The 22093-nt window shown below is 55.5% G+C and overlaps 1 protein-coding gene across 4 annotated transcripts in view; it reads right to left on the reverse strand.

Moving 5' to 3' along the window:
• Positions 1–269: 269 nt before the first annotated feature.
• SIPA1L3 (signal induced proliferation associated 1 like 3) overlaps positions 270–22093 on the reverse strand; it is a 234986-nt gene continuing 213162 nt past the window's right edge. For all 4 annotated transcript variants that reach the window (XM_032326312.1, XM_032326309.1, XM_032326311.1 and 1 more), the window contains 6 exons: positions 14686–14851; positions 13680–13926; positions 11230–11373; positions 5489–5624; positions 3645–3726; positions 270–2457 (listed from right to left, as the gene is read on the reverse strand). In XM_032326312.1, coding sequence (XP_032182203.1) covers positions 2314–2457; positions 3645–3726; positions 5489–5624; positions 11230–11373; positions 13680–13926; positions 14686–14851 — 919 coding nt within the window. In that variant the 3' untranslated portion in view covers positions 270–2313. The remainder of the gene's footprint in view (positions 2458–3644; positions 3727–5488; positions 5625–11229; positions 11374–13679; positions 13927–14685; positions 14852–22093) is intronic.

A 22093-nucleotide genomic window follows, 5' to 3' on the forward strand; every position in this document is an offset into this window, starting at 1 on the left:
GAGAGAGAGAGAGAAAGTGTGTGTGTGTGTGAGAGAGAGAGAGAGAGAGAGAGAAAGAGAGCGAGCATGCGTTTGGGACAAGTGGGACAGGAGGAGGGGGCTGACCGTGGACCACACCCTCCCATCAGTGACTCCAGGCAGCTGCCCAGCTAGTGAACACACAAGCCATTTCTATGAAACATTTATTTCCTTTGAAACCTCCAGAAACATGCCAGAAAAATCTCAAGACCGGGTTTGGTAAAAAAAAAAAAAAAAAAAAAAAAAGACAATAAAGAATAAAAAAGCCAAATGAAACAAATCAACATATGAAAAAAACCCCTGCTATCTTCAAGCCTTCAGAGAGAACGCCAACCTCAAATTAAATAGATTTCTTTTGCAGAGATCCTTAAAAAAATAACAGAAAACAAAACCAAAAACAAAATCATAATTTACACTTGTCAATGTACATGATTAGGTCCCCAAAATGATTTGAATGATCTGAAGATACGAGGAGAACTTAAAAAAAGGGAGGGCAGCCTCCAGGTTAGGGTCTGAGGAAAGAGCCGTGGAGTGGTCCTGGAGAACCCTTCCCAAAAGAGGGGTGGGGAAGAGGGGCAGAGATATCACAGTAGTTGGCCAGGGCTGAAGACCAAGGGGGTCCCCCCTTGCGGCGCTCTCCTCTCACTGTGCAGGTGAGGGGCTGGAGATGGCAGATCTGAGGGCTTCTATGGGGCTGCCGCTGCCGGGGTCAGAGGATGATCACAGGGAGACAAGAGTGCCCTTTCCTCTTGCCCCTGCTGGCCCACCCTGGCACCTCTCCGAGCACCTGTGTCCTGTGCGGTCCCCACAGCCGCCTTCCCTGAGGTTTCTGGCCCCAAAGAGAAAGTGGTGGGGTCTCTGGACCAGGGTTGGGCCACCTGGTGCTGGCTTCCAGCCCAGAGAATGCTGCCTGGAGAGGGGCCAACTCCCCCTGCCCGGGGCCTCCCCAAAGGGGAAAGCCCACCAGCCTGCTCCCCATGCCTGTGCCTGGATCTCTCGGGAGTCCTCCCACTGAGTCCCAGCCAGTAGGGGACACACCTTGATCCTCAGCTTGAGGTTGGGGGGAAATCCACAGACTGTGGCCATCCAGACTTGTTCTGGCGCAACTCCACATGAAAAAATAAATATATATATATATCTCTTTTTTGTTTTTAAAGGAAAAAAAAAGAAACTCTGTTTCCTGGGTGAACAGCATAGTACCGCTCTGGCGTGGCTGACTGGCAAGCTGCCCCTTATTGCCTTTAGAGAACCAGCGTCCCGTGGGGGTTCACACAGCAAAGCACTCCCCCGGGGAGCACAGTGAAGGTGTCCAGACGTCTGCCGCTCGCTCGCTCGCTTGTGAAGGGAAAACAAAACCGGAGAGGAGAGGAAGGCTGTTTTCTCTCCAGCCCTGATCTCAGGGCTTCGTGGAGCCCCTCCTGGTGCCCACAAGAGGCCCGGGGCTGTGTGGTGGGAGTGGGCATGAAGGGGAGGAGAGATGGGGCTTTGCGGCCTGGGGCCTGGGCAGGAGCTGGAAGGTGGAGGGGCCCAGGCCCAGGCGCTGTGGCCTCTGGAGGTTGAGGGGCTGATAGAAAAAAGACTGTAGAAACTGTCCCAAGTGTGCAAATAGTTTCCCCTCAGAGACGCTGACTCTGGATGCTGGGGCTTCCTCTCTCCATCCTGGGGTCCCAAGAAAAGAAATGAAACTCGAAGAAAGTGCTCCTGGCGGCTTTTTGGAAGAATACGGTTGGAAGGGGTTCTTGTCCGTGCTTTCTGGAGCGAGCGCACCGGGACTGAGAGTCCTGGCCGCTGTCCACACAGGCCCTCCTCTCTGGGGCCTGAGGGAAGCTCAGGCCAGCCTCACACTGATTTCTCATGCAGGGGGCTCGGCCCCACAAGCCCAAACTCTGTTGTATGCAGTGGAGAAACCTGGTTTGTGGACTCCTGGAGCTGTGGGATTTGGAGACACACGCCAGCTCTCCCTTCCTCCCCTTCCTCCAGCTTCTGATGGCTTGGTCCCAGGAAGAGGCTAGATGGGCCCCCGGAAGCCGGGGTGGGCACGGTTCAGTGTCCAGGGACCAGAGCTGGGCAGTTCAGACAGTGGGACTGAGACCGGGTCACCTTGTGGGGCCAGAGGACCCCGAGAAGATGGCAGCGCACAGCCCCAGTGAGGCCTACTGCTGCCCACGGTCTCCGTGTCCACGAGGAGGGCAGTGGGGCCCTGGCTGGGTCATCTCGGTCACGCCCGCAACTGGGGAGCGAGCTGAGGGAGATGGGAGAGTGGGAGCCCGCAGCTGGCCTGGCCTGGGAGCCACCTCAGAGCTCCTTCTTCTCTCTGCAGAAGATTTCAGCGAACTTGCGCAGCTGCTCGCTGGCGGCCTGTGACTCCTCCTGCAGGCGCTGGTTGTTCTGTCGCAGGCTGGCCACCTCCGACTGCAGCACTGCCTTGTCCTGCTTCTCCTGTGGGGCGGAGCTGGTGTCAGCGGGTGGGCAACGCTGGGCGCCAGGTTCAAATCCTGGCTCGGCAGCTAAGCGACCCTGGGCAAATCACCTCATCTCTCTGGACCATCCCCCTCAACTCTTAGGACACAGACCTCACTGTGATCATGATCACCTCAGTTTATCCTCATGGCCACCCACAGACTTGGGGACTGCTGTCGGCCTCAGGTTCCTGGAAAAGGAGACCCAGCCTTGTATAGCAGGTGGGGAGCTGGGATGTGGACAGATGCAGGCTGCCTGTATGGGCTCCACTGGCCCTTCGGAGATGCCCTATCAGGCTCCATGACACCCCAAGGCAGCTGACTTGTCCCATGTCACGCAGTATTACATGCGGGGACTGGAACCTGGGCCCCTCAGATTCCTGCACTCAAGACTCGCACAGTATATTTTGCCCCCTTTTTGTCTTTTACCCAAAAGTCTATGAAGCACCAAGTAGAAGTCCTCTGCCCTTACTTCTTTCCTCCTTCTGCAGCCTGGAGGTAAGGACAAGGAACAATCTGGAACACTGCCATCTAGGTAACGCTCTGACCCACAGACTTTAAACTTAATTTTTTTCTAAGTATGATGATGTTCTAGACGAGAGTCCTGCACCTTGCCTGGCTTCTGCTTGAGAGACTAGACTTCTTTTGTATGTCAGTAAATATCCAGATAATAGGCTGCAGAATATTCCCCGGCACAGCGTCTTGTCCTTTACATAACTGCACTCCTGGGGAGGGACGGCTGTACTGATGCCAAAGTTCTATTGCCAACAGGGCAGCAGCAAGCATCCCTGCTCACCGATCTCTGTTCCCATGCCTGAAATTCTGCTGGACACATTACCTCAAGCAGAATTGCGGAATAGACAAGATACACAATCACATTTTTTTGTTTAAATAAATATTGTCCAACTGCCCTCCGAAAAGGCTGAGCCAATTTGTTCTTCCTCCAAGAATTTAGGAGAGTTCTCTCCATGTGTTTACCAAACTTTGGTATTGTCACTTTCTACTCTTTGCTCTTGACTACATTCAAAGCTGGGTGGTCTCCCCAAGAGTGGGCAAGGTGGTGGGTAGTGGACAGGAGCGTCTGCCTTGCTGCCCACCACCGCGGAGGGTGTGGGAAGCCAAACAGCCCAGCGCCGGGCTTGAGGGCTGGCTGCCTGGCGGCCTTACCTTCTGGAGGTCGGTGTGCAGCTGCTTCAGCATGACCTCCAGCTGGTACACCTTGCCTGTCAGGTCCAGGGGAGGCTCCTCGCTGGAAGGACAAGGCATGGGGTGAGACTCAAGGCCCCCCAAGGCCCCGGGGAGGGTTCCAGACCCACAGCTGGGAGGAACACGGAGGCCAGGACCCTCTGGTCCCTGACGTTCTGGGGAGCCCTGTCCTTGCTGGGGTCCTGAGAGGGGCCTGGAGGAGGAGCTCTGAGGGGAGCTTGTAGCCAGCCCTCCTCTCTGCCACACGACCCAGAGAGGGGCCACCTGTGGATGTGAATGGGGGCTGTGGCTGCCTGTGGAAGGCTGTGTGTGTGCCCCCAGGCACAGACCACGCGTATATTTCCGGGAGAAATTCCTCCCGGTGTGAGCACCTCGCATGGCACAACACGAGGGGCCCACCCGGCAGACCGAGCACCAGCGGACCTGGGCCCTGCCTCCGCAGTGGGCAACAGGACAGGAGGGCCTGCCCTCGGGGACAACAATAAAGAACACCGACAACGCTGCCCTTCCAGAGAGCTTGCCCTGTGCTGGGCACAGTCTCAGTGTAACACAACTCCTGGCCTAATGTGATCTGGGAGGTCACCCCCAACCCCCACCACAGAGTGGGAAGCCCAGCCTGTGGCTCCTCCTCCATGCAGCTCCCCAGCCCTGGCCTGTGGGGCCCCTGAAGAGGAAAGGGGGCAGCTCAATCCCTCTGGTGGGCTCCATGAGGCACGGTGGGGGGTGTCGGAGAAAGGGTGGGCTGCAGCAGACCAGAAAGGAGAGAGAGGGGAGTGGACTCAGCCCGCCTGCCTTCCTGCCACTTCTGCCCCCTCCCTGGTCCTGGATCCTGGGGGCCTGCAGCTGCAGGGGAGGTGAGAGGCAGGTGGGAAAGGGTAACCAGCTCAGGGGTGAAGGGAATGTGGGTGCTCGCCCAGAGGCCACGGTCCTGCCACTCCCGCACCCAGCCCGTTCCTCCCCCTGCAGCAGCACGGTCTGCAGCCGCCTCCTCCCTGTGATCATAGTTGGGCCACATTTCTGGTGCAGGCTGAGTTCTAAAGCCAGTGAAAGAGGGGTGTGAAGAAGAGCTTAAAAAAAAAAAAGTCAGAAAAACCCAGAAGAGCTGAAATTTCTCTCGAAAACCCCTTCATTTTGTGCTGACATGCACAAAAGCCCGCATGGTGAGGGGTGCACGAGTGTGAAGAGCGCTGCTTAAGTCCACAGGCATGCAAACACGCCCTTTCCACCCAGTCTCCCTCTTTTTAATTGTTTTTCTAGCCAAGTGAGTGCAGTCAGATATGTGGCACAAAACGTGAGAGGACAGACAGTGAGACATCGGTCGGTCTCTTCCTCCCTCCCCAGGAAGCCTCGGGAGGGCAGGGCTAGGGCTTCAGTCCCTGCTGGGTCCACAGAGAGCCCTGGGGAGAGGTGCCCATCTGCATAGTTCAGGAATTTGTGTGTAGAGAAGACCTGGGAGCAGACAGAGGGGAGAAGAAAGCCAGGGAGGAAGGGGCCAGGGTGGGGTGCAGGGCGGGGCACTGCTCAGACTTTCATGACTTAGAAGCAAACTGATGGTATTGACTACAGTGTAGTCTCCATCCATGGGGCTGGGGCTAACCTGGGCCCGGTCAGTACTGCGTCCCGGTGCTTGGATTACTCCCCAGTCTGTCAGGGGAGAAGAGCAGATGCCCCTACCCCGCCAACTAATGCCAGAGAAGGAGGTGCGAAAGGGGGGCAGCAGCTGCCTCTCACCCGCATGCTGGGCAGGGATCTGGGTTGTAGGGACCCAGGTTGCCAGCCTCCACGTGTTCCCAGGGAAACCTCACCTCATGGTAGGGGTGGTCCTGGGGGTGGGGGGCCCCCTCTCCAGGCTCAGGTGGCTGTGGACAGGACTGTGTGCAGGTGGGACCTCCGGGCTCAGAGCTGGGTCATTGAGGGAGAAAAGTGAGACGGCTCTTTGCACTGCCCAGGAGAGAGAGGGAAAAAAGGTCATCAGGGCTCCCTGTTCCTCTGCCCCCAGTACCCCCGCCCCACTGACTAACCACCTTCCCCCATCAAACACACCTCCCAGCCAAACCACTCTGACGTTCCCAATCGTTTCTGTTCGATCACAGAGGCATTTAGGATGGGCTCCTACCCCAAAACCCAATCAAGTGACTCCAAAAAAAAATCCCATCCTGACTCTGAGCAAGCTTTTATTTTTTTAAATTTATTTTTTTTAAAGATTTTATTTATTTACTTGACAGAGATCATAGGTAGGCAGAGAGGCAGGCAGAGAGAGGAGGAAGCAGGCTCCCTGCTGAGCAGAGAGCCCGACGTGGGGCTCGATCCCAGGACTCTGGGATCATGATCTGAGCGAAGGCAGAGGCTTAACCCACTGAGCCACCCAGGTACCCCTCTGAGCAAGCTTTTAGACCCAATGACCGGTTCAGACCAAATGCAAGGGATAGGAAACAAGTTAAACAACAGTGTAAGAGTAACCACCCAAACTTGGCGTGAACGACCTGGTTCCACCAACAAGTAAACGGCATGAAGAAAGCGGAGTTGAGGCTGGGCGATGAGTCGTCGGGGAGGTGTTTGCACTGTGATTTTGAGGTTTGTGAAGTTTCAAAAGCGAAAAGAGAAGCAAGACAGGGGATACCATGCATACTGAAGAGAGAAAAGAAATCCCCTGGTTGTTGAAGCTGATTCCGGGGTCCCATCGTAGACTTGCCTTGGGGCCAGGGCCTGGGCACCTGCATTTTTAAACAGGGACTGGGAGGTGATCTTTCTGTGAGGGTAGGAACTGGTGGCAGCCAGACCTTCCCCAGAGAGCCGCTGGCTCAGTGAGCCAGGGACAGTGGAGTGCGTGGGCACAGAAAACCAGGGGATGGGTCCCTGCATGCCCCTTGGGCAGAGGTGCCACCAGGAGCTCAGTGGCACAAGCTGGACACTGGCAAAGGCAGGCCCCCGATTCAAGTTCTGACATTTTAAAAAAGTTTTTATTTTATTTTTTTTAAAGATTTTAAAATTTATTTGAGAGAGACTGAGAGAGCAAGAAAACACGAGTGGAGGGAGAGGGAGAGAGAGAAGCAGGCTCACCGCTGAGCAGGGAACCCGATGCGGGGCTCGATCCGAGGATTCTGGGACCATGACCTGAGCCAAAGGCAGATGCTTAACCCACTGAGCCACCCAGGCGGCCCAGATGTTGATGTGTCTTACTACCACCAATGGTGACCTTGCTCCCTTGGCTAGGGTGCTGTCCACCAGCTTTCTTCACTGTGAGGTTACAACTGTTCCTTTCCAACAGTCACTTTCTTAGGAGCAAGACGCTGAGGCCAGCCCACTCCCAACAGCGAGGGGAATAAAGCCTCCCCTCCTGGAGGGCTGAGTATGAAAGCACTTGGGGACTGCACAGTCATTCATAAATATTTGGGGTAGATGCTCTGAGGCTACACAAACACCCTGCTTCTGCATAAAATGTCTCCCCACTAATTTTAGCAATCATCACTCATTAGTGTGCTATTTTAACGATGCCTTTCTGTCTTCCTCATTTCTTCTCAATTAACTAGGATCCTCTTACAAGGACGAGCTGTCATATAGCTGTCTGTTTAGTTACCTGCTTACGTGAGTATGGGCTCGTGGACATTTACTCTAGTCTTTGGGTCAGAATCCAGTACTGCTCGTATTTATTATGTGGTTCAACTGCTCTGACTTTGGCCATTGGGAAGCTCTTCAGAATGGCTCCTGTGTTCCCCCCCACCACACCCTTGCTAAAGCATTTCCTTACTTCCTAGCCGCATAAGATGGGATCCCCTTTACTTTTTTTTTTTTTTTTTCCTGGAAGATTCTGAAGCAAACCCCAGATATCTCTGTAGTTCACCCATAGAAGCTTCCCTAGGCCACAGCTACCATGCCACAGATAGACCTGCCAAAGTGGATAGTTCCTTTAGTCTTTTCCAATTTGTTTGAGTCCCACAGGATAATGTGCACACATGGTCCCCAACCAAGCTCACAGGTTGCTGAAACCACCTGAGTCCATTCTGAGGCCGGCCCCCCTCCTGCCAGCCCTCTTTCCTGCTCCGCAGGGGAAGTAGCTGCCACTGTGGCATCAGTGTTTCCTTCCAGGCTTTTTGGCTACAGCGTCCCACATCACCCATTACCTAACCTTCCGTGTGACTGCTGGGGTTCATTTAATTTCACAGAGGAGGGGGAGAAAGCTCCCTGGGGGACCCTGATGCACCAACCGGCTCCCCCAGCTTTCTCCCAGGTGGTGCTGGCTCCTCAGGCAAGGTGGGGGGAGTGGCTGTGGGGAAGAAGGCTTGGGCTGCCCCAGCCCCTCCTAGAAGCCCACAGCTGGGGCTCAGTGTCTGGACAGACAATAGGACAGCGGCTGGCAACATCTGGGTCTTCAGGGAGCGCCCAGAGCCTCCCCGATGCTTTCCACAGACCAGTGGTCTTAGCCCCAGGAGGCCTGGACACGCGTGGGGAGAGAGGAGGTAGCCCCACCACCTGGCATCCCTTCTGGGATCCACCCGCACAATCCTCATGCACCTCCATCAGATAGAGTCAGCGGCTCAGGGAACCCAGGGAGTAAGAACCCCCCTGAGGACCCTGGGGAGACCCGGAGAGTCCAACTGATAAAGGCCCTCAGATTCTCTTCCTGGATCCGGCACCTGGGGTTGGAAACCCAAACGTCCTTAGGGACATGCATAAGTGTTCGTTCATAAGTGCGGTCAGTCTGTGCAAACCCATCAATGCTCATGACCACCCTACGGTAGGAGCATCACCTTGACTTGAGCAAACTAAGGCAGCAGAGGCCAATCACTTGTCACCTGGCTCATCAGTGGCGAAGCCAGGGCTCTGCTTTCCCTTTTTTTTTTTTTTAAAGATTTTATTTATTTATCAGAGAGAGAGGGGGAGAAAGCAAGCACAGGCAGACAGAATGGCAGGCAGAGGCAGAGGCAGAGGGAGAAGCAGGCTCCCTGCCGAGCAAGGAGCCTGATGTGGGACTCGATCCCAGGACGCTGGGATCATGACCCGAGCCGAAGGCAGCTGCTCAACCAACTGAGCCACCCAGGCGTCCCTCTGCTTTCCCTTTTAACCACACCTGACCCTTCCTCTCTCAGGAGACTAGGATGCTTTTACTCGTCACATCCCGTGCTGGCCCCACTCCTTCCCCGCCCTCCCCAAGTCCTGGACCTAAGTGACATTCAGCCTGACACTGCCTGTGACTTGTAAGGGGACGTGAAGTACTTGGGGCCGGCAGCATCAAGTCTGTGGCACCAACAGACGAATGGGTAAAATGAACGAGCTCCCTTTTTGCCCCCCAAGTCACCCCCGCTTTCCCACTGTGGCTGCTCAGGTCGTGGGTAAGAGGCAAGGTCTGCCCACACCCTCGCCAGGCTGGACGCACACGGGGTGATGGCCGACTGGGTCACACTTAGAGGAAAGGCCTCCCTGCACCAAGACTCCTCAGACGTGTGGGGATAAAGGGCACGTGTGCGGTCCGTCTGGCAGCACGGGGCCCTGCACCCTTCCCCTGCTCACCCACAGGGTCACCCAATTCTGTCTCTGTAGCTCTAAGGTGAAAAACTGCAGCTCGGGGAGTTACGACCTGAGTTCATCTCAATGAGGAGAGCGCGAGCACATGTACCCCAGTGTAAGGGCATCTGAGTTTCTTGTTCTGCAACTGATCTGCTTCCTCTGCCCATCTTTCTGGAGGGCCGTTCAGGCCTGGGTTCGATTCCTCATCCTGTGTGCCCTTGGCCAGTTCGGGGGTCTCTCTACTCCGAGCCTCGGTTTCCTCATCTGTGAAAGGGAATCCTCACATATCCCAGAGACCAGAGCTTAGAAAGTGATTCTGGAAGGCGGCAGAATGCTGGCTCCGTGGAGATATTCTGTAATGTCACTGTGGCCATATCACCTCCTCCTACAAGTGCTGTGGAGCAACCCTCTCCTCCACCATGGAGGAGGGTCAAAAGGGTCTGAAGGGTCAAGTTCACCTGCGGTATCGGGCCCCTGCTGGCAGCCACTCCCCAGCTGGGGGTTCTGAGCCTAACGTGGGGGTAGAGCAGAGGCCTAGCCTGGTGTTCTCAGACCGCTCTCTCTCCCACCCTGCCTTCACCCTGTGACCAGGGGAGGCTGCAGGAGAGGATGGGAGCAACCAAAGGAGCAGACACAGAAGGACACTTCCTCCAGGCCACCTGCTAGAAGTGGACTGGCCCAAACATGGAAATAGGAAGGGTCTGGTTTAAGGGATCCTGCTCTGAGCTAGACCCATGCTGGGGACCCAGCAGTGACCAAGATGGCCCTGGGTCCTGCCCTCCCAGCTCAGTGGAGAAGACAGACCCATCACCAGGCAGCAGTGGCCCTGAGGGGTCAGGGCTGGGGGAGCCCAGAGCAGGTGTCAAATCCGTATTAGGAGATACCAGGAAGGGCTTCCTGAAGGAAGGACAGCAAAACTATCGTCTAAAAGATGAAAAAATGACCCAGAAGACTAAGTTCATGTTGGTCAGGAATCACCACAGGTCCCATTTTACAGATGAGGAACTAATGCTTATAAAGAAGATAAAGGTGCTTGGGGCGCCTGGGTGGCTCAGTGGGTTAAAGCCTCTGCCTTTGGCTCAGGTCATGATCCCGGGGTCCTGGGATCAAGCCCCGCATTGGGCTCTCTGCTCATCAGAGAGCCTGCTTCCTCCTCTCTCTCTGCCTGCCTCTCTGACTGCTTGTGATTTCTCTCTCTGTGTGTCAAATAAATAAATAAAATCTTTAAAAAAAAAAAAAAAGAAAAAGAAAAAAAAAGAGAAAAGTGCTTGCCCATGGTCACAGGGGAAGGAAGGGGCAGAGTACTAGCGATCCCTCATTACCTGTTCTCCCTTTTTCCATAAGAACAAATCTCAATGTTTCTCAGCATAGGGCCTCATGTCTCAGCCTGCTCTGGAGCCTATTAGGCGTGGCTTTCTGCGACGCTCTGGCCCATGGGAAGTAAGCGTAAGGGGAGGGTCACGCTCTCCTGCTGCTCAGAGTTGGACACGGTGGCCTGTGCTCCAGCATCCATCTCGGACCATGAGGGCAAGGCCCCCGGAAATGGCAGAGCAGAGGGCACAAGGAGCCTGCCCCACGTATAAGGAAGCATTTATGGAAGTGCCCCCCAGCCCCAGCCACCCACCCCAGGAATTTTCACTTGCATCAAACAGGTTTAAATCATTGTTATCTTGGGTTTTCCGCCACTTGCAGCCAAAAGCAAACCTAAATACAGTTTGGAGGATGACAAGTTTGCCCTGTGATGTGGTATCAGGTACCCTGTCGAGGGCCTGTTCTGTGCCTGACGTGTTTCACACTTGGTGGTGTTTCACGTGACCCTCACTGTGGCCCCAGACACGTTCCTATGTTCCGTAGGTCAGACAGACAAGTACGCTTGCCCAGGACTGCTCAGTGAGCAAGAGACAGGGCAGGATGTGAACCTGCTCCCCCTAACTCTGGATCCTGCATGTACCCCATTTCCAAGCCCCAGGGCCCCCCACTGATCTTTCTCGGACAGGGCAGCAGGGGAGGGATCAGGCCAGGCCTGGGGGAAGGTGCCTACCTTCGTAGGCCTTGGCTGCATTCACCAGGCTGGACCACTCGAGGCCAGCAGCTGTGTCAGGCAGGGGCATCATCCCAGGGTCGAGGCGCCGCAGTGGCCGGTCCCGCCCGTCGGCCAGTGAGAGCTCCGAGGCAGAGATGGTGGCTGGGTAGGAAGAAGGGACATGGGAGGACAATGTGAAGGACACAGAGACATTCACCCATTCTCTTTCACCTTCTGTGTAGCTCTATAATGCTGTATCAGTGTATAATAGCGCACACGATTGAGTAAATATATTACCCTCACTAGAAGCTGCCAAATACCAGCAGGTAAGGTGGTGGGAGTGTCAGGTGTTTATGTGGGTGGGGACAGGGTGAGAGGGACACAGCAGTGGGAGGTGAAGTCAGAGGTGACAGGGCTGGACCGTGTGGGACCTCGTAGGTCAGGAGGACTTTGTCCTTCACTCTGTGTGGGATGGAGCCACAGGCTGGCTCTTGGCGTGGCGTGGGGGTTGGGGGTGGAGGGGGAAACACATGGACACATGACCAGATGCAGGTGCTCACAAGCTCCCCAGGTGCCGGTGCAGAGCAGGGAGGCGGTGGGGCGCGGCCCAGGACAGGCCTGTGTGAGGGTGGGGGGTGGGGAGGGGGGAACAAATGGCAGGTCCTGGAATGATTCTGTACGTGCAACCCAACATACTTCCAGAAGCAGGGAGGTGAGCGTGGGCCAGAGAGAAGGGTGCACAGTGACTTCAGGATCCTGAAGCCGGCCCTGAGCTGGGGAGGTGAAGGGTGGGCCCCAAGTTTGTTTCTGGAGGAGGCAGTACCATCCCACAGACACAAGTCCGGGTCATCAGTGTGTGGTGTCTGGTGGTGGTAGGGTCACCGCGTGGAGACCTGCTGGGTCTCTGTATGGAAGGTGGGGCAGAGAAAGAGGCCCCCGAAGTCTCTGGGTGTTGGGAGTGACGGTGGCAGCAGCTGCGTTTGCTGCAGCCGTCGGCCGAGTCCCATGTGTTGGGCAGAGGCCCCAGGCTTCAGCTTGCTGACGCTTCACAGTTGCCAAAGAGGAGCGGACAGAGGACAGCAGGAGCGCAGGTAGGTTAGGAGGTGACTCAGGTGGGGAAGGCCCAACCATGCTGGGCATGCTACGGGGACCATCTCACAGCCTCACCTCCAAGTAGCTGGGACGGAGGTGCTGTTGTGGAGGGGGAACCGAGCCTCAGAGTGAGATGCCTGGCTCGTGTTCACACTTGCTGGCAGGGGCACCTGGCTTTGAACTGTGCAGTCTGATGCTGCCGCTGCTTGAAGCCCAGCCCTGCCAGGCTTTGGGGTTCAGTAAGTCCCTGTTAATGCTCGGTCCTAACCCTGTTGCCATTCCCAAGATGCAGGTGTGACTTGCGGTAGGGTTAAAATGCTTGCTTCAGATGCAAGAATATGACAAGATACCAGATAACCAGCACTGTCTAGGGCTTACTGCACATATCAGGGATTGCACTACACACGTGCCTCCTGCGTATGAAGGCGTCTGCATCTTGGTTTAGCACAGTGAAGGGTAGGTATGCCTTGAGCTGAGATGGGGGTGGAGTGGGAGCAGGCTCAGGGGCGGCTCCACCTCCATGATACCGGACACAGGCCTCAGCCAGAACCCCTAGGCAGACACATCTCTGAAGTGGAGATCTGTCTGCACTGGAGGACGCTGTGCAGGTGCTATTATACACTGGCCCCTCGAAAGGCCAGGCAGCACCCTGCCCTCATGCCAGGGACCTGCAATGGGGTCACAATCCCTTGCACCAGGTCGGGTAGAGACGGACAATAGACAAACAGTCCATGGCCATCTGGGTTGGGTTTTGCTGCTCGATGAGCCTGGCCCAGACTTCTGCATCGTCTCTCAGTTTTGGAGCCTTTGGGGTAGTGAATAGGGATTGGGGGGGGGGGGCGAAGGCAGGGCCCACCCCCAGTCGGTGCACGGGCTTTGACGGGGCCCGTGTGCACTGTGCCCCCTTCGTGGGGGATGCTAGGTAAACAGTCACTGGGTGAATAAAAGGACGGATGAGTCACACCCTTACACCTCCTTCCTCCAAGAGCTGGCAGACTTGGGGGGAATCAGGTAAGTAAATAAACATTTATGGAACCATCTGCTTGGTGTTGGAACAGGGAGCTGGGGGAGCAGCGAAGGAGAAGCCCGACTCTCAGGGTCCTCCTGTCTATAGCTGCAGGGGCTGACCACCCCCTCTCAGCCTCAGATGACTCTCATCTCTGGGGAGTCCAGGCTTCTAGCTAGGTGGCCCCCAGGAAACCCCCCGATGCTCGGCTAACAACTCCCTTTTCTGTAGGTGACACCACCAGTACCCCCCGAAGCTCCCGTGCACCCCAGCTCCCCACCTCGGCTGACAACCTCTAGTGCAGACCATCCCCCACTTCCCAATGCTGGCGAAGCCCCCCACCCGCCGGCCCCAGTGCGCCTGGGCTCACATTTCTTCTCCGGGAAGCCGTTGCCCGTGGCAGGGACGGTGCTAGGGCTGCCGCCGCCAGGCGGGTGGGGGTGCTGGTGCTGGCGGCGGGCAGGCAGTGTGCTGGAGGGGAAGGCGCAGGTGCTGGTGAAGAGCACGTCGCTGGGCAGGCCCGGCTCGAGGCCAGCAGGGCTGGCAAAGCTGGGCTCCCGCCGCCCGCTGCACAGGCTCTCATCGGACAAGGTCCGCTGCAGGCTCTTCTGTGGTGACTGTTGGTGAGATAGGGACGGTCACACGGCATGGTTCTGGCCTGCCTCCCGGTCCCTGTCCTCACAGGTGCCACCATGTCCCGGACAGCCATGCATTTTACCCAACCAGCATCTCTCTGTCTCTTTCTGCTCAAAGCACCTCAAGTTTCCACTGGGGATGCCTCCTCCGGCTCCAGGGGTTAGGGAAGGCGGGGTGACCTAAGCTGGACTAAGTCCCAGTCACTGGCAGGGGCCACTGGGGACAGCTCGGTCCCACAAGAGCGCAGCCAAGCTGGAGCAGGCCGGGACAAGAAGGAAGAGAAGCACAGTGTTGAGGGACTATGGGAGCCTGATGGTTCCCCTGCCTTTGGGGAACAAGAGACTGAATTTCCCCTGGGAGCCCCTCCCCCACTCTTGGTCCACGCAGTTTGGGTGACTGGAAGTTGCTTCCACCCTGGGATCCGGGACAGGGACACGAGAGCCGTAAGAGCATCGCTTTGCAGTCACGTGAGCTACCCCAGCATGGAAGGAATCCCCCACGTGCCTGGGATTTGGGCCCCTGGGATCTGGTCTCTGACCCCCATGACGACCTGACTCCAGGCTATGAAGCCACAGACACCAAATGGGGTGGGCTGCCACCGCTGCTGCAGGTGGGGGCCACAGGCAGGGGGAGGCTGGAGTGAGCACAGGCAGTGCTGTCCTCCTCTCTCGCCCTCCCATGACCACCTGCCCCCGCCCGATTCTGTGTGCGAGCATGCACGCGGTGGGGAGCGTACGTACCCCCGCATCTCTCTCCTGCTCGGGTGCCAGGTTGTCCATGATGATGAGTTTCTTCAGGTCGTCCTCAATGGTCGATTTGTAGTTCTTCCGCGGGGAGCGGAGGTCTCGGAGGGATGCCCTCAACCGTGGCTGCCCGAAGACATTTTTCGTATTAGTGTCCACCTGCCTGGAGCGAGAGGATCGGAGTCAGAGGGGTTTCAGGGAGGCGCGTGCTGCTTCTCAAAGCAGTCTTGACCCAAGAAGGCCGACCGCTCCCTGGGGAAGGGGCCGCAGCCTTCTCCTCTTCACCAGCTGGGAGTGAGCCAGAAGAGGGTTCACATTTATTCTGTCCACTCACTCATCCCACAAGATTTCCTGGGAGCCTGCCTGTTCCAGGCGGGGGACACACAGCAGGGAACACGGAGCTGACCTCCAGTTACGGAGACCCACGAGGAACAGATGAACAGGAAGACAGATCCCATAAAGTGAGGCAGAAAGAGGAGTTCTGAAGAAAGATAAAGCCAGGTAAATGGGGAGGGATCAGCGGGGATGGAGTGTGGCTCTTTTGAGGGGGTGAGAATGGAGGGAGCCCACAGGGTGGAAGAGCACTGCACTTGGAGGGAAGCAGGGGCTGGGCTGGGAGGGGGTCACGCCTGGTGAATGAGGGGAGGAACAGGCCTGTGGGTTGGTGGTGGTGAGTGAGGACGGGGAGGGGATGACTGGTGCAAGGCAAGGTCTGGGAGTCGGGGTGAGCCATGAGAAGATGTGGGACTGCCTCCGGGAAGGAAGCCTCTGAGATTCTGAGCTGGTGAGTGTGAGGTCCTGACTTGTGTTGTAGAAGTATCGCTCTGGTGGCCGGACAGAATAGTGACCCTTATGGAAGCAGGGCCAAGCATGTGGGGAGAGAGACTGTGAGAAAGTTCTTGCAGTTGTTCAGGTGGGACGAGGGTGGCCCAGACCAAGCCTTCCAACCGCAGGAGAGGGATGGGGTCTCAGGAGATCGCCCAGAGGGACAGTCTCCTGGGGGTCAGGGTCCCACGGGCGAATGCAGGGCCACGGACAGCAGACCTCTGGCCGAGTGCTCCAGGGTCTCTTGTCCGATATCGTAACTTGGGTTTCCTCCTCTGTTATGTGGGGAAAGAGGGTTCATGAATCTTGGGGTGGTCAGGAGGATCCATGGACGAGGCACCTGAACCCCAGCCAGGGCCCTGGAGCTCCCTCACTGTCACCACCCCTGGGGCTCCCATTCCAGAAGCTGGTCTGTGAGCCTGGGGCACTCGGATCACTATTTTCTTCAGCACCCAAAGGCAACCCCATAAGGCCTTCCAGAATATTCTGCCATCTAAAAGTCATTGAGGCACAGCCTAGGGTTAAATGCAGGAGCCACGGAGGTGAACAGTTGCTGCTGTGGGACCGCAGACAGGTGGCCCCATCTCTCGGACCCTCTGGAGAACGTGCTGACCTTGCAGCCCTGTGGGGACTGCTGCTAATGGCCCGGCTGGCATCTGACAGCGAACACTTGGGAGAGGGGGTTGCTCTTGTAGCTGCTGACCCAAGACTGGCCCCAGGCCACACACCCCTCAGCTGGCCCTCTCCTGGGACCTCCCCTGAGGCCTCCTTCTCCTTTCCGGCTCAGCCCTCAGGCTCAGGCCTTACTTCCCTGGTGAAGACTGGGTCCCAGACCTCAAGTGTCCCAGGAGAGAAATAATGAGAGCTGACAGCCCTCACTGTGTACCAGACCCTGTCCACTGACTCGAGGGCTCCGTGTATGTGAACTTGTTCAATTCTATCTGCACACCAGCCGTGATCACGATCACCCACTTTACAGGCAGGAGACTGAGGTGCAAGGAGACTAAATAATTGTACAGGAGGCGTCCAAGGTCACACAGCCTGTGCGAGTGGAGGAGCTGGGATTCCAACCGAGGTTACCAGGCTACAGAGCCCACAGGTATCACCGCTTAACTTGACTGCCGTCTGTATCACAGACGTGGCACAAAAATGGGCGTGCCTGGGTGGCTCATTCGGTTAAGTTTCTGACTCCTGACTTCGGCTCAGATCACGACCTCCAGGTTGTGGGATCGAGCCCTGTGTTGGACTTCACAGTGCAGAGTCAAGCTTGAGGATTCTCTCTCCCTCTCCCTCTACCCCCAGCCCCCCAATAATAAAGAAAATTAAAAAAAAAAAAGACATATACTATGTGGGGAGCATAACTGCATTTGGTTTAGTAATACTCTTTTAAATGCAGAGAAAAAGTTCTGGGGGAAAGTATGAACAATGGTACATGACCCCTGGGAGGCCAGGAGTCTTTCTAGGAGGTGGAAAAATGGGGCTGTCCCTTTTCATGTGATACCCATCTGAACTGTCTCAATTTATTTTACCACACACATAATCACTTGCCAGAACAATAGTCATTTTAAAAACTGTTTTTTTAAAAAAAGGTGACCCCTGAAATTTATCATTTTGTAACTCAAGAATGAAAGAGTCTTTGGACCCAGGAAGAAAGAGGATGTCTAGGGCTCCTGAGCGTTTTGAAGTTTGCATTTTTCTCATTTTCTCAGCTGCCACCTTGGGGTTTTAACAAAAGAAGGAAGAGAGGGTGGCAACTTTCTCCCCATCAGGTCGTATTCCTCCCTAAATTAGAATTCCAGGTCTAGGGTAATTCTGGTTCCATCTCAGTGTTCTCTGAAGTGTGTTCTCTGGGTGAAATGAAAAGCTTTAGAGCCCAAAGAGAGAAATACGCAGAGAAGCAGAGAACGAGCATACACCCCAACGAGTACGTGGTTCCTCCTCTGGGAGCTGGAAGGGGGCTCAGCCCTCCTCCTTCCAAAGGGATTTCACAGTTTCCCAGAATCCCCTGCGGGGGGATCTGGTGGAGCATGTGACTCAGTATAGGGCATGTCCCGTGTTGTGCCCACCTCCCCTGGAGAGGGAGCAGGCTGGGACTTCAGCCTGTCTATGGCAAGAAAGGGACACTGTTTATGAGGATGGCGTTCTGGGAGGGGCTTCAAACGTGCACACTCTCGGCCCTCGGGGCTCTACTGCTGGGGTGTGTCCTTCAGAAAGGCCAGTGTGAACCTATGTATGCCAAGTATACGGGGACCCTTAATGGGGTGCTGTCCGTCAAGCAAACACAGACCTGGCCCTCAGGGGAAGGGTGGGGCCCCATGGAATCAGGGCATCTAGCTATTAAAGAGAAGTGGAGCTGAGGCACGTGACACAGACAGAGGTTCTCCCAGATCCGTCACAGGAATAAAGAAGTGGTATGTACAGCGTGAAAGCTTTTTTAGCAAACAAAGCTTACACATAGCTTAGTTTGATATATTAAAATTTACCAAACTCTCGGTTCCAAAAGATGGGTATTTGGGGGCGCCTGGGTGGCTCAGTGGGTTAAGCTGCTGCCTTCAGCTCAGGTCATTATCTCGGGGTCCTGGGATCGAGTCCCGCATCGGGCTCTCTGCTCAGCAGGGAGCCTGCTTCCCTCTCTCATTCTCTGCCTGCCTCTCTGCCTACTTGTGATCTCTGTCTGTCAAATAAATAAATAAAAATCTTTAAAAAAAAAAAAAAAGATGGGTATTTGGGGGATTCATTTTCTAAAAATGTGCCTCATCACAACCCATGAAATCCTTGATAATCTGCCCCACCCTGCCTCAGCCCTCGTCTCTCCTCCCACAAAGGCCTCCCAATGTTCCTTTAGCATGCCAGGCATGGTCCTGCCCCAGGGCCTTTGCACTGGCTATTCTAACTGCCTTGAGAGTTGCCCTCCCCAGCATTCCCCATGAATGGCAGCTTCTCATTTATTCAGCTTATCTCAAATGTTGCCTCCTCAGCGAGGCCTCTCCTAACCACTCAACCTTCTGGTGTCCCCTCCCGGCCTGGGTGTGCTTGATCACACACTCCTGTGTGCTGCTTCACTGTGTTCAACTCCTGGCTGTTTGTCCCAGGTGCTAGTGTGTTTGTGGTCCCACTCCCACCTCATCTGTAGCCTTCTGTTCTATGTTGGGAGAGGGGCCTTACATACTGCAGGCCCTCAGAAATAGCTGCTCAACGCCAATCACAGGGAGCCAACCTTCCTTCCTCCCGGCTAACCAACCAACCCACTTCCCTACCTACCTACCTCCTTCCTTTCAAACTTCCTTTTTTTTTTTTTTTTTTTTAAGATTTTATTCATTTATTTGACACAGAGAGAGACAGATCACAAGTAGGCGGAGAGGCAAACAGAGAGAGAGGGGGAAGCAGGCTCCCCACTGAGCAGAGAGCCCTATGCGGGGCTCGATCCCAGGACCCTGAGATCATGACCAGAGCCAAAGGCAGAGGCTTAACCCACTAAGCCACCCAGGCACCCTTCTCTCTCCCTTTTTTTAAAACAAACAAACAAACAAACAAACAAACAAACCCCCAAAAAACACTTGTTTAAGTAATCTCTATACCCCATGTGGGACTTAAACTCACAACCCTGAGATCAAGAGTCTCCTGTTCCTCTGACTGAGCCAGCCAGGCATCTCTCTCCCTTCCTTTTACAAGAAGCTTCAATGACTTTTATAAAAGAAAAAAAGTACAGAAATATTTAAAAAGTTAAGCCAAAAGAACACAGGTATTTCTTCCCTGCTCTGTTTAATTTGTTTTCATGTGCTAACGTTGCCAGCTCCTAGGACCTCTAGCACTCTGACGGGGCATTCAGGATTCTCTGGCAGGAAGGCTGGCTCTCCAGGAGACATCCTGCCCCAACCCTCAAGCACGCACACATCTCCGCCACCGCAGGCCTCACTCCTCCCTTGGGGCACCATGGGCTGGTCTACAGGAGAAGAGTCTGCTGGAATTCAGTTTGGAGCATCAAATTGATTATTATTGCCATTTCTTTCTCTTTTTAAACCCGCTCTTGCTCTCTTTCTTCTGGAAGAATTTCCCGATGTAGTTTCCAAATGGCAAATTCTAAGTAATCATTTAAAACAGCATTAACTCCAGATTAACAAAACCAGCCAGACTGGGCTTGTACATTCTGATCTGTTTCCTTTTTCCCCTAGATCTCATGTCCCCGTGATTGTGAAAACCTGATGACCCCTGAGGACAAACTAGACTGCTCTGTGCTAATATGGAATCGCCCCGGAAATACAAAGAAGAAAGAGCAAGTGGAAAAGGCAGATGTGTAGAGACGGGGAGCCATGCTGGCCAACGGAAGGGGCGTGAGGGAGGAAGAACATGGGGTCCCACCGGCCTGTCATGGTTGGAACACTTTGGGATGGACGCAGAAGAAATGAAGGCCGTGGTTGCATCTGGGGAGGGGGGCTGGCTGGCTGGGGCCCAGGGAAGGGAGAGAGGCTGGGCTTGTGCCACGAACCCCTGGTACTAGCTCGGTTTTCATCCTGGGCACGGTTTACCTTTCACAATACAAATGAAGAGAATACCCGGAAGGATGTGCCTTCTCTCTGGGTTCTGCCTGACAGCACCAGATACCATCTCTGATTTGCCTGCGTTGCCTGAACTTGGACTTGGCCATGTTGTGGAATTATACCACTGACAGTAGAAAACAAAGGCAGACAACTTACAAAGGCGGCTCTCTGCGGTTAAGGTCCCAGACAACAGCGACTCCTTTTTCCTATGACAGGAGGGCCAGAGGTGGACGGCGACCAATAGCTCTGACTTGGCTGGGCCTGTTCCCAGCTGACTCTGAGCTGTGGCCTCCAACTGGGGCGGCTCCCTCGGGGCCAAGTTAATTAAGCTAATTAGCACCACTGTCGGCCTGTCTGGGCCAGGGGCTGTGCCAACGTGGCTGGCGAGGATGCACAGCAGGGAGGATGCTGCCCTGCTATGGGGTGGGGATGTTGGGGAGAGGCCTTCCCCGATTCCTTCTGTGGCTGCATGGAGCTGGACCTAAATCTGAGGAAGGAAGGAGCCAGAATGCCAGGTGCCAACCATAAGACGCCTGTGCCTGTCAGTCCCGCCAACAGTGACTGGTACTTCCCTCACTGAAATCCTCCCGTCACTTCTGGGACATAGGTGCCCCTGTCTTCCCCTCTTGAGGCTGGGAAACTGAGGCACGGTGAGCAGAGAGAACTCAGAATCCACACGTGTCAGATGCTCAGAGCCACCCCAAGATTCATCCCTAATGAAAGAGGGGCTGGCTGCGTGTGGTTCCTGGTAGCCGGGGCTTCCGGGGACGTGGGGCTGGTGTGTCGTGTGCGGCTGCACTGCTTCCTCATGGTGGCTGGGAGAGGCTGGTTCTACCATCATCTCACCCCACAGGAGAGGGCTGGCGATGCCGAGAGGTTCTGACACACGGTGCCGGGAGAGCTGGGACGTGAACCCAGGTGGTATAAGTCAGGGACCACTCTGCTGTGCAGGTGTAGTAACAGCAGTGACAAAGCTCACGTCCCCAGTGCTCAGTCACTCCTGGGCCCCGGGCGGCCTTCACACATGTGATTTCACTTCACCCCTGCAGTGGCACTGGATAAAGCAGGCTTCTCAGGGTGGCCCAAGGGCCACCAGACCACAGGGGCTTCTCCAGCCCTGCAGTCTGGGCCAGACTGGCCTGTTGAGAAGGTGGTGCCCAGGAGGGCTGAGGGCTGCCGGCTCCACCTCCCAGCCTGCCAGGCTCCAGCCAGGCCCTTCCCGTCAGAAGGGAAACCTGTGGGCCCAGTCACACCCTCACCTGCTGAGCCACGTGCAGCTCCAGCATGGTGCTGGGGGCTCAAATGGAGGAACTCACCAAGCCTCAGAACCCTGGAGCTAGGGAAGACTGGCATCCCAGGTTACAGAGCAGGAAGCTGAGGGGCTACGCCTAAGGTGGGGGTAAGCATCCTGATCCTCACGCTGTTCTGCCCTTCTAATGGCTCGGAGAAGGCAGGCCAACGAATTACTGAGCCCAGGGACAAAGTGGCCAAAATGGGACCGTGTGGCCATCCCCTGAGGCAGAGGTGCTAGACTGTCCCTCCCCGGGTGTTGACCAAGGCCTGCAGGAGAAGGGCCGGATTTGGGAGACAGAGCACAGATTCTCTGTCCTTCACTGGCTTATTCTGTCGTTTGGTCAGCTAGAGCATGTGCCCAAATACAGAGAAGACTGTCCCCTGCATGAAATCATCCTGAGGAAAGAAGAGTCACGGCCCTGGGTAGGAGTCCTCCTTGGGTCTTTCATATGACAAGATGCTCTGTTAGTTACCTCACTGGCTATGAATCCGAGCTCCGCCACTTCTGGCTGCAGACCTGGCTATGTACTTCTAACTGTGCCTTGGTCTCCTCATCTGGAAATGGGGGTAAGAACAAGATCCCTCTAGTGGGGTTGCCAGAGGATCAAGGGGCCAGGTCTGTCCAGCCCCAGTTCAGCAGCGTGGCGGAAAGGGAGCACCTCTGTGCTGGATGAGGCCATTTGCATTTGTCTGCGGGGTGTGTTAGAGGTCCCTGACTGAAATCAACCGCAAGGGAAGCAAAGGAAGTA

This window comes from Mustela erminea, chromosome 19 (genome assembly GCF_009829155.1).
Source record: "Mustela erminea isolate mMusErm1 chromosome 19, mMusErm1.Pri, whole genome shotgun sequence".
Taxonomy (NCBI): Eukaryota; Metazoa; Chordata; class Mammalia; order Carnivora; family Mustelidae; genus Mustela; species Mustela erminea.